The sequence below is a fragment of the Pelophylax lessonae genome, assembly GCF_965119305.1.
Source record: "Pelophylax lessonae genome assembly, chromosome: 12".
In the NCBI taxonomy this organism is placed as follows: Eukaryota; Metazoa; Chordata; class Amphibia; order Anura; family Ranidae; genus Pelophylax; species Pelophylax lessonae.
Window position 1 is genome coordinate 1,412,072 of NC_138779.1, and position 12,758 is coordinate 1,424,829.

At 46.8% G+C, this 12,758-nt stretch overlaps 1 protein-coding gene across 1 annotated transcript in view; it reads right to left on the reverse strand.

The window, feature by feature from the left end:
* The window catches only part of VPS13D (vacuolar protein sorting 13 homolog D), a 431,274-nt gene that overhangs the window by 319,834 nt on the left and 98,682 nt on the right, over positions 1-12,758 (reverse strand). The window contains exon 23 of the mRNA XM_082274036.1: positions 12,098-12,224. Coding sequence (XP_082130162.1) covers positions 12,098-12,224 — 127 coding nt within the window. The remainder of the gene's footprint in view (positions 1-12,097; positions 12,225-12,758) is intronic.

Below are 12,758 nucleotides of genomic sequence, written 5' to 3' on the forward strand. Positions count from 1 at the left end.
TAGGGGGGGAACCTCTGGGTGAGTCTAGGATGGAAAAGGACTTGGGGGTACTGGTAGACAACAAGCTTGGCAGTGGCATGCAATGCCAAGCCACCGCAAGCAAAGCCAACAGAATACTGGGATGTATAAAAAAGGGGATTGACTCCAGAAATAAAGAGATTATTCTCCCACTCTACAAGACTCTGGTCCGGCCACATCTGGAGTATGCTGTCCAGTTCTGGGCACCGGTCCTCAGGAAGGATGTGCTGGAATTGGAGAAAGTCCAGAGAAGGGCAACAAAAATAATTAGGGGAATGGAGGACATCAGCTATGAGGAAAGACTACAAGCACTGAACTTATTCTCTCTGGAGAAGAGACGATTGAGGGGGGATATGATATCAATGTACAAATACTGTACTGGTGACCCTAGCATAAGGAACAAACTATTCAGAGAAAGGAGATACAATAAGACACGTGGCCACTCACTAAAACTAGAGGAAAGACGGTTTAACCTTAAAGTGCGTAAGGGGTTCTTCACTGTAAGAACGGTAAGGATGTGGAATTCTCTTCCACAAGCAGTGGTATCAGCAGGGAGCATTGACAGTTTCAAAAAACTATTAGATGGACATCTTAAAGACCACAACATACAGGGGTATACAATGTACAACATACAGGGGTATACAATGTACAACATACAGGGGTATACAATGTACAACATACAGGGGTATACAATGTACGATTAAAAGCAAACACACGCATCATAGGTTGAACTGGATGGACTGATGTCTTTTTTCAACCTCACTAACTATGTAACATTGTATACCCCCTGTATGTTGTCCATTGTATACCCCTGTATGTTGTACATTGTATACCCCCTGTATGTTGTACATTGTATACCCCTGTATGTTGTACATTGTATACCCCCTGTATGTTGTACATTGTATACCCCCTGTATGTTGTACATTGTATACCCCCTGTATGTTGTACATTGTATACCCCCTGTATGTTGTACATTGTATACCCCTGTATGTTGTACATTGTATACCACCTGTATGTTGTACATTGTATACCCCCTGTATGTTGTACATTGTAAACCCCCTGTATGTTGTAAATTGTATACCCCCTGTATGATGTACATTGTATACCCCTGTATGATGTACATTGTATACCCCTGTATGATGTACATTGTATACCCCCTGTATGTTGTACATTGTATACCCCTGTATGATGTACATTGTATACCCCTGTATGATGTACATTGTATACCCCTGTATGTTGTACATTGTATACCCCTGTATGTTGTACATTGTATACCCCTGTATGTTGTACATTGTATACCCCCTGTATGTTGTGGTTTTTAAGGTGCCCATCTAATAGTTTTTTGAAACTATCAATGCTCCCCGCTGACACCATTGCCTGTGGAAGAGAATTCCACATCCTTACTGCTCTGACAGTGAAGAACCCTTTACGTAGTTTAAGGTTAAACCGCCTTTCCTCTAGTTTTAGTGAGTGGCCACGTGTCTTATTGTATCTCCTTTCTCTGAATAGTTTGTTCCCTATGCTAGGGTCGCCAGTACAGTATTTGTACATTGATATCATATCCCCCCTCAATCGTCTCTTCTCCAGAGAGAATAAGTTCAGTGCTTGTAGTCTTTCCTCATAGCTGATGTCCTCCATTCCCCTAATTATTTTTGTTGCCCTTCTCTGGACTCTCTCCAGTTCCAGCACATCCTTCCTGAGGACCGGTGCCCAGAACTGGACAGCATACTCCAGATGTGGCCGGACCAGAGTCTTGTAGAGTGGAAGAATAATCTCTTTATTTCTGGAGTGAATCCCCTTTTTTATACATCCCAGTATTCTGTTGGCTTTGCTTGCAGCAGCTTGGCATTGCATGCCACTGCCAAGCCTGTTGTCTACCAGTACCCCCAGGTCCCTTTCCATCCTAGACTCACCCAGAGGTTCCCCCCTAGTGAGTAGCTTGCTTTCTGGTTTCTGGCCCCCAAGTGCATTACTTTACATTTTCAACATTAAACCTCATCCGCCATGTAGTTGCCCCCCCCCCCCCATTATTTTGTTCAGATCTGCTTGTAGCTTGTAAGGTTTCCACATCCTGCATAGAAGATATTGGCATGCTTAGTTTAGTATCATCCGCAAGTACTGAGATTGTACTAGATATCCCCTCCTCTAGATCATTTATGAATAAATTAAACAGCATTGGTCCCAGGACAGAACCCTGGGGGACCCCGCTTTCCACACCCGCCCAATCCGAGTACTCCCCATTAATCACCACCCTCTGTACTCTCCCCTGGAGCCAGTTCTCTATCCAGGTACTCACCCTATGGTCCATACAGAAAGCGTTTGTGGGGAACGGTGTCAAAGGCCTTTGCAGAGTCCAGATACACCACATCCACAGACCTTCCTTTATCCAGATACACCACATCCACAGACCTCCCTTTATCCAGATACACCACATCCACAGACCTTCCTTTATCCAGATACACCACATCCACAGACCTTCCTTTATCCAGATACACCACATCCACAGGCCTTCCTTTATCCAGATACACCACATCCACAGGCCTTCCTTTATCTAGGTGGCAGCTCACTTCATCGTAGAAGGTTAATAGATTGGTTTGGCAAGAACGATTTTTCATGAATCCATGCTGATTACTACTTATAATACCGTTTTCATTACTAAAGTCTTGTATGTGGTCCCTTAACATCCCCTCCAAAATCTTGCAGACTACTGATAATAGGCTGACCGGCTTATAGTTACCCAGGATATATCTCGGCCCTTTTTTGAATATTGGTACCACGTTGGCTTTTTTCCAATCAGCTGGCACCATACCCGTCTGTAAACTATCCTTAAAGATCAAGAATAATGGTCTGGCAATCACCTGGCTGAGCTCTTTAAGAACCCTCGGGTGCAAGCCATCCGGTCCCGGTCTCCTTTGTCGTCTTTTATGGGGCCAATGTGTTCTGGCCTTGCTTTCTTACTGTTTATATACTTAAAGAATTTCTTGGGGTTTTTCTTACTCTCTTCCGCTATATGTCTCTCGTGTTCTATTTTAGACGCCTTGATTTCGCCTTTACATTTCTTATTACACTCTTTGTAATGCTTGAATGCTGCCAATGACCCCTCAGCCTTGTATTTTTTGAAGGCCTTTTCTTTAGCTCTAATATACATTTTTATGTTGGAGTTTAGCCACCCAGGGTTTAGTTTTGCTCTTTTAAATTTATTTCCCTTTGGAATGCACTGGCCAATACCTTTGTTTAGTATGCTCTTGAAGCACTCCCATGTTTCCTCCGTGTTCTTTGTTCCCAGGGTTCTATCCCATTTGATATTTTCTAGCAGCGAGCGCAGTTTTGGGAAATTGGCTCTTTTGAAATTCAGTGTCCTTATATTACCCCTCTGCTTCCTATAACTGTAATTAATACTGAAACTAATTGACCTATGGTCACTGTTTCCTAAGTTGTCCCGTATTTCTATATCCGTGAGCAGGTCAGTATTGTTGGTAATCAGTAGGTCAAGTACCGCATTGTTTCTTGTTGGTGCATTCACCATCTGACCCATGAAACTATCCTGCAAAACATTTAGGAACTGCCGAGCCTTGGCTGAGTGCGCGGTTCCTTCTGCCCAGTCTATATCTGGATAATTAAAGTCCCCCATTATAATGACATTTCCCATCCTTGCTGCCAATCCTATCTGTAACATGAGGTCCGCCTCACCCTCCTCCCTCTGGTTGGGGGGCCTATAGCATACGCCCAATATTACCTTCCCCTATAGTGCCTTCCCTTTGAAGCTCTTCCCATAGGGATTCTACCTTGTCCATAGCTCCATTATTAATATCATCCCTCATATTTACCTGTATACTGTTCTTAATATACAGACATACCCCTCCCCCTTTTTTACCCTCTCTATCTCTGCGATAAAGGGAATACCCCTGAATGGTCGCCATCCAGTCATGAGAGCTGTCAAACCAAGTCTCTGTTATCCCCACAAAATCTAAGTCCTCCTCAAACATCAGCAGCTCCAGCTCTCCCATCTTGTTGGCCAGGCTTCTGGCATTGGTATACAAACCTCGTAATTCTGACCGGTTACATATATCCTCGTTTGATGTTGTTTTTAGGATGCTCTTGTGATTTTTCCCCGAAGCGCGTCATGATGGAACCCTGCCCGTCCGTGGTGCAATCCTCGCTTTCTGATTGGTCACAACTCCCCCCAGCGCTCCTCTGATGTTACTTCTGGAGTGAGCCACTTTCCATACCCAGCAACCGGAACAATGGCGTCACTTCCCACCTCCTGGAGCTCCATGGGTTACAAGATCCCCCGCTGGTATGAGGAACACTTTCCACCTTTGCCACCGCAAATCGCACCACCCTGTGTCTGCTTTCCATTTATTTTATATGAATTTTATTCCGGCAATTCAATAAACTTTATCCGTCATCATCTGGATAGTTGGAGATTTGCCTTATGATAAAAATGGATTTTTGTAAAATCTTACCGTAAAATCCTTTTCTCTTAGCTCATTGACAGACGTAGTCCTCGGTGATACACCACCTTCGGGTTATGTTGCCTCCACAGGAGCAGGACTAGACAGGAAATTAAAATGCTCTGGCCACACCCTAGGGGCAGTCCCCGAGGGTATATCCTCTCTCTCTCTGCCCCAGCAAATCAGTTATGTCAAAAAGCGATCTTTAGAGATTTTAACCCAACCCAACGCAAAAACAGAGGGGCGGGGACTACGTCTGTCAATGAGCTAAGAGAAAAGGATTTTACAAAAATCCATTTTTCTCTATCGCTCATTGACAGACGTAGTCCTCGGTGATACAGCACCTTCGGGACGTCCCAGAGCAGTATCACAAATGAGGGGTGGGAAAATGGAAATCAAATCCCAATCTAGAAGGCCCAACCGGTGCCAACTAGAAGTTTACAATGCTCATCCTTAATGATGAGACTCAACAAAAAAAGAAATTTTTTCAAACAGAAAAAAAAAAACCCTTGAGGTAGACCACCGGTCTCCTCAAATTGCGGCCTGCAAAACCTTGCGGCCAAATGAGGCATCCGCCGATGCCATCACATCAATTTTATAGAATTTTGTAAAGGTATGTACCGACGACCAGGTGGCCGCCTTACATACCTGGACCACTGACGCCTGATGGCGAAAGGCCCAGGAAGTACTGAGCGCTCGAGTGGAGTGCGCCCTAACAGGGAACGGAGGACTCTGACCCTTAATAGAATAAGCCTGTACCACCGTCTGTCTAATCCATTTGGCAATGGTCGCGGCAGATGCAGGCAAACCCTTTCTGGGGCCATCCGTGATCACAAAAAGTGAATCCGTCTTACGGAATGATTCCGTAGCTTTCAGGTATACCATGATTGCCCGAACCACATCTAAGGAATGCAACGCATGTTCCCGATGATGCTTGGGCTGAGGACACGAGGAAGGTAGTACAATATCTTCATTCAGATGAAAATCTGAAACCACCTTAGGAAGAAAGTATGGCTTAGGATGAAGTACTACCTTATCCCTATGAATCACTAGGTATGGGGACTGGCATGATAATGCAGCCAGTTCTGACACCCTGCGAGCAGAAGTGATAGCCACCAAGAAGGCCACCTTCTGGGATAAAGTAAGCAAGGGAATCTCCCTGATGTTTTCAAAGGGAGGTTTCTGTAGAACCGACAAAACTAAATTAAGATCCCAGGGCGGTAAGGGCGCGCGGACTGGAGGAGCCAGGTGCCGCACCCCCTGGATGAAATTCCGCACCAAGGACTTGGTAGCTAAAGGTTTCTGAAAGAAGATTGCTAATGCTGAAACTTGACCCTTGATGGTGCTCAAGGCTAGCTTCTGCTCAACCCCTTGTTGCAAAAAAAACAATATTCGAGTCACCGAATAGGTACGTGGAGGAAATCCTAAAGATTCGCACCACGCAATATAAGTCTTCCATGTGTGATAATAGACATAGAAACATAGAATGTGTCGGCAGATAAGAACCATTTGGCCCATCTAGTCTGCCCAATATATCTGAATCCTATGAATAGTCCCTGGCCCTATCTTATATGAAGGATAGCCTTATGCCTATCCCATGCATGCTTAAACTCCTTCACTGTATTTGCAGCTACCACTTCTGCAGGAAGGTTATTCCATGCATCCACTACTCTCTCAGTAAAGTAATACTTCCTCATATTACTTTTAAACCTTTGCCCCTCTAATTTAAAACTGTGTCCTCTTGTGGTAGTTTTTCTTCTTTTAAATATGCTCTCCTCCTTTACCGAGTTGATTCCCTTTATGTATTTAAAAGTTTCTATCATATCCCCTCTGTCTCTTCTTTCTTCCAAGCTATACATGTTAAGGTCCTTTATCCTTTCCTGGTAAGTTTTTTCCTGCAATCCATGTACTAGTTTAGTAGCTCTTCTCTGAACTCTCTCTAGAGTATCTATATCCTTCTGGAGATATGGCCTCCAGTACTGCGCACAATACTCCAAGTGAGGTCTCACCAGTGTTCTGTACAGCGGCATAAGCACTTCTCTCTTTCTACTGCTTATACCTCTCCCTATACATCCAAGCATTCTGCTGGCATTTCGTGCTGCTCTATTACATTGTCTTCCCACCTTTAAGTCTTCTGAAATAATTACTCCTAAATCCCTTTCCTCAGATACTGAGGTCAGGACTGTGTCAAATATTCTATATTCTGCCCTTGGGTTTTTACTCCCCAGGAGCATTATCTTGCACTTATCCACATTAAATTTCAGTTGCCAGAGTTCTGACCATTCTTCTAGTTTTCCTAAATCCTTTTCCATTTGGCGTTTCCCTCCAGGAACATCAACCCTGTTACATATCTTTGTGTCATCAGCAAAAACAAACCTTACCATCGAGGCCTTTTGTAATATCACTTATGAAGATATTAAACAAAATTGGTCCCAGTACAGATCCCTGAGGTACCCCACTGGTAACATGACCTTGTTCTGAATGTTCTCCATTGACTACAACCCTCTGTTGTCTGTCACTCAGCCACTGCCTAATCCACTCAACAATATGGGAGTCCATGCTCAATGACTGCAGTTTATTGATAAGTCTTCTATGTGGGACAGTGTCAAAAGCCTTACTAAAATCTAGATATGCAATGCCTACTGCACCTCCACCGTCTATTATTTTAGTCACCCAGTCAAAAAAATCTATAAGATTTGTTTGACATGATCTCCCTGAAGTAAACCCATGTTGTTTTTCATCTTGCAATCCATGGGATTTAAGATGTTCCACAATTCTATCCTTTAATAGACCTTGCTGGAAGTCGCTTTCCTTGCTTTAATAAGGGTAGGAATGACTGAAGTAGACAAACCTCTGTCCTTCAGTACTTGGGTCTCAATGGCCAGGCCATTAAAACCAGCGACTGTAAAGCACGATGGTAAATTGGTCCTTGAGACCACAGACACTCCCTGAGACGAAGTTCCCACGGAACGTCTGCGACTAGCATGTCCAAGTCGGCCAGGCCGGCTTGACGAGGCCAGCCTAGAATTTCTAGGACCACTGGCGCTGACTGGATCTGAACCAGGCGTCCCTAGAGCTATCTGGCCCCGACCATCCGAGAAAGTCTGGTCGTTTTCTGTTCCCACACATTTATCAGATACCTGATTGTTATCAGGAAGGGTGATCTTTTCTGGTTGAACCTCAGGAACCGAAGTCACCCGACTAGAGGCTTCTTGGCCTGTCTGGTCAACCAGATCCGATTCCTGTGAGGTATAGGGACTAATCTTAGGAAAAGGTAAAGGAAAAGATCTATTCAGGGAACGGTGACTACCGCTCCCTGTAGTACTTAAATGTTGGAAGGGAAGAATCGCACCGGTAGTAGTAGTCGATGCTCGATCTAATGTCCTGAATACCGGTGAAAACGTCCCCCCACCCTCAAACCGGGTGGGGGCGCACCTTCAGGCTGTGTACTCCTTTGCTTCGGGTTTGGCTGGGTTGGTCCTCTGCTTGTCCGACCAGCCCTTCTTGAACCCTCCTGGAGGAGTCTTGCCTTTCCCGCTAGTACCAGCCGGGCGCCCTTTATGGGCGGTAAAGAAAGGTCCTCGCTTGTTGCGAGGTCCTTTAGCTTTTGCAGCCTGTGGCAAAAAAGTGCTCTTGCCCCCAGTGGCATCCTTAATGATTTCATCTAGGTTGGCCCCAAATAGACGATTCCCCTGAAAAGGGAGATTGGTCAAGGTCTTCTTGGAACCTAGGTCAGCTGACCAGCATTTTAACCACAGCACACGTCTGAGGATCACCGCTGACTTAGATGCATGCCCTAATAAGGGAGTAGTGTCCAAGGCTGCGTCACAGATAAACCGTAGCCCTTGTATAATCTGTTCCATCAAATCAGATGTCTCCTGGGGAATATCCTTTCCCCTAAGGTCTTGGCGTACCAATCTCGCCCATTCCGTAAGTGTCTGGGAAACTAGACCAATAACAATTACTGGTCTAAATGCTGACCCTATCAGAGAGAAGATGTTGCGGGACTCTGCTTCCATCTTTCGATCCACCGGATCCTTAAAGGACGAAGTGTCCTCCACTGGGATAACCGTGGCTTTATTCAGCCTGGAAATAGGCGGATCCACGACTGGTGGTACCGTCCATTTCTTAATGATGGATTCCTCAAACGGATAGCGTCTAGCAATACGCTTGGAAATAGTAAAGGTACGTTTAGAATGCTCCCATTCTCCCTTAATCTGATTACCAAAACACTTGGGTACAGGAAAAACCTTCGCCGTCTTGATGGGCTCATTAGTACCAAAGGGAATCTCTGTTTCAGTTGCCTCTGCCGGTAAAGCCTCAAGTTTTAAGGTTTCCTGCACTGCCACAACTAGTGCGTCCACCAATGCTTCTTCCTGAATTATAGCAGGAGAAGAAGCGTCCTCCTCACTGTCTGAGGGGGCTTTACCTGGGATAACAGCCTTTGCAGAGGAACCTGCAACTGCAGTGACCACCTCCGAATCTGAGTCAGAGGTGTCAGATAGTATAGGGGTAGGCGGGGGTCGCTTTCTTGACCCCCGTCCCTGACAGGCCGCCTCCACCCGAGCCACCATAGACTCCAAAATTGCTGTAAATGACTCTACACTCTGTGCACCGGCGGGTCCCGTGGCCCCCTCGAGGGAAACAGGTGGGGGAATATGTGTGGCAGGGTCCATGATAACTCCAGTTACTTCCTGGATAATATAATTCAAAAATAAAACTTTTTTTTTTTTTTTTTCAGACCCCCAGCGCCACAAAAGCCCCTTAGTGTTACCTGCTAGGGATCCCTATCGATCGAGAGAGAGAGAGAGATAGACCCCCAGGCTCACCACTTGATGCTCAGAGTTTAACTGCAACAGGTTACAGCGCTGTCTTAACAAACAGGAAGTCTTTTGGCTGGCTGCCCAGGAAGAAAGGAGGCGGCTCCGCCCCTCTGCACGCCTTCCGGCGCCTCCCCCAAGCTCCACGAGGTGTTTGGATCACCTCAAACATGGCCGCCCCCATGCTGGAGACACGAGGCTACGCCAAAATGGCGGCTCGTGCAATCCAGCAAAAAAAATGGCGGCGGCCTGTACCGAATAGCGGTGTGCTGCAGGGCACACAACACTCTCTCTGCATGGGGATTTTTGGCGTGGTTGGCGGTACCGGCCCTGGCGGACCGCATGGCCGTTCGGAAGGCCTGCTTATAGCTGGAGATCTGATTAGGAAGGCAGTCTACATGTCCGTGGCTTCTGACTGGTAGGTAGCTTATTCTTATCACCGTAAGATTCCCAGACTGCCACTGATTACAATCTTTTAAACATGTATACAATTAGATTGTTAGCTCCCAAACCAAGCCTCCTGGCTTTTTGCACATAAAATCACACTCAAAGTAGGGGGATCTGTGACATGTTATAGGATAGAGGGGAACCCATCCTTACCATACAGAGAGGGGCCCGCGTTCACCACAAGACCCGTCAGGGGGAAAGGGGGAACATACTACTCACCATACCGGAACCAGGCGGGCACCAACTCCTGACAGTACCCCTCTCCACCGGGGCGGGAGGGCTGTCGACCAATACGGACGCCGTGACTCATGGTCCTTGGCGTTTCAGCGAGACGTTTAACTCGCGGGGTCAGTCCTTTAATGGGACTTTGTCGCGGCCGACCCAGCGTGGAGCTATGGCCTGCACGCGCTCGTAGGCTGAACTGGGGTGACCACCGGATCTCAACATCCAGCCCGTCGCCCAGTTCAGCTTTCTTGCTTGAAGATCTCACAGGAACACTGGAGAAAAAAAGCTGTCTAAAAATCTTTTTAAGAAAAAAATCTTGCCAGGACCGAAGATCCCAGCAAGGTATCTAGGTCCTTACTCCTAACTAGACAGAAAATAACTGATTTGCTGAGGCAGAGAGAGAGAGGATATACCCTCTGGGACTGCCCCTAGGGTGTGGCCAGAGCTTTTTAATTTCCTGTCTAGTCCTGCTCCTGTGGAGGCAACATAACCCGAAGGTGCTGTATCACCGAGGACTACGTCTGTCAATGAGCGATAGAGAAATCTTTCTAATATTTTCCCAAAGTGGTGCATCAGACTAATGGATATAAACTAGCGCCACCTTGTGGACAATTATCCCAAGGAAAACCAGACCTCCACCCCACGCATGGCATGGTTGTGCGTCACTGCAGTGCGGGTCCTTCAGCACCTACTGTATGTGTGCACCGGGGTTCCAGCGGCCCCACAGAGTACCGGGGGTTTGAGTAAAATTAGTAATTTTATCCTGCATTACCTCAATACATATACACTGACTATACTGCCAAAAGTATTGGGACGCCGGCCTTTACACACACATGACCTTTAATGACCCCCCAGTCTTAGTCCGTAGGGTTCAATATTGAGTTGCCCACCTTTTGCAGCTAAAACAGCTTCAACTTTTCTGGGAAGGCCATCCACAAGGTTTAGGAGTGTGTCTATGGGAATGTTTCACCATTCTTCCAGAAGTGCATTTGTGAGGTCAGGCACTGATGTTGGACGAGAAGACCTGGCTCACAGCCCAAAGGTGTTGTATGGGGTTGAGGTCAGTCAAGCTCCTCTAACCCCAAACTCGCTCATCCATGTCTTTATGGTCCTTGCTTTGTACACTGGAGTGCAGTCATGTTGGAACAGGAAGGGGCCATCCCCAAACTCCTCCCACAAAGTTGGGAGCATGAAATTGTCCAAAATGTCTTGGTATGCTGACGCCTTAAAGTGGAAGTAAAATCATTTTTTTTTCTTTTTTGTTACCTGAAAAGTAGAGGCATAATGTGCTAGTATGCATCACATACCAGCACATTATGTGAAAGTTACCTGCAAACGAAGCCCTCGTTATCCCCGCTGGAGGCCACATCCATCTTCACTCGTCTTCCTTCCGGGTCCACGGACTCCAGCTGGGCTACATGCCGGAGCCGTGTGATGTCACTCCCATGCATGAGAGCCGCCAATCACGGCACAGGGCTCAGAAGAAACGGCACGGGTGGCCATTTTAGAGTGCATTCGTCGATGACATCATCAGCGCAGTATACAGTAAATATCTCCTAAACAGTGCAGGATTAGGAGATATCTACAGAACCTATAGGTCACCTTATCATAGGATCACCTAGGACTACAAGCCAGAGATGGGGGTGTACAACCACTCTAAGAGTTCCCTTCACTGGAACTAAGGGGCCAAACCCAACCCCTGGAAAAACATCCCCCCACCATAATCCCCCCTCCCCCACACCATAATCCCCCTCCACACCATAATCCCCCCTCCCCCACACCATAATCCCCCTCCACACGATAATCCCCCCCTCCCCCACACCATAATCCCCCCTCCACACCATAATCCCCCCTCCTCCACAACATAATCCCCCTCCCACACACCATAATTCCCCCCCCCACACACCATAATCTCCCCCCCCCACACACCATAATCCCCCCCCCACACCATAATCCCCCCCACACCATAATCCCCCCCCCCCACACACCATAATCCCCCCCCCACACCATAATCCCCCCCCCCCACACACCATAATCCCCCCCACACCATAATCCCCCTCCCTCCAAACCATAATCCCCCTCCAATAAATGATTTGGACCAGTAAATATAAAGAATTGTGGGGGTACACTTACTTGAAGATGTGGAATATGAGAGCCTCGCCCCCGCTTGTTGTGAATCGCTCGGTGTAGAGCTCACCATGGGTGGTCAGGTCACTCAGGGACAGGCTGCCAATACTCCCCTGTAACGCCAGGTCCCCCTCTGCAGAACATGAAAAGACACCGAGGATGATTTACTAAAGGCAAATATACGGAGCATTTCCAGATCTAAAGGGGAACTTTCCATTATACAATCACGTGCAAGCAAAAATGCTGTTTTTTTATTTCCTTGCATGTGATTGGTTATTCTTTGTAAAGTGAAGCTTTACCTCATTTACCAAGCTCTGCAAAGTGCACCGTCTATTTTTGCAAATCAACCTCAAAGTGTAGTTAAAGAGGACCTGTCAGAGCCCTGCAGCCCATGCATCCCTATGGGAAGACTGAGACTTACTGTGTGAATGTTTCTGGAGGAAATACAGTGACGCTGTGTGTGACAACCTCACTCAGGACAGGGACTTCTGGAGGGGACTGCAGGCTGGCCTCTTGCCTACTGACTATGTGAGGGAACACTGCTCTTTGTGGGGTGTATGCTGGGGGGGGGATCCTTGGAGTAATGTTACTTTGGAGTAAAGTCCACATCTCCCCAAGACACACAGACTCTGGGACTAGTAAAGGCCTAGCTGCCTATTGCCAATAG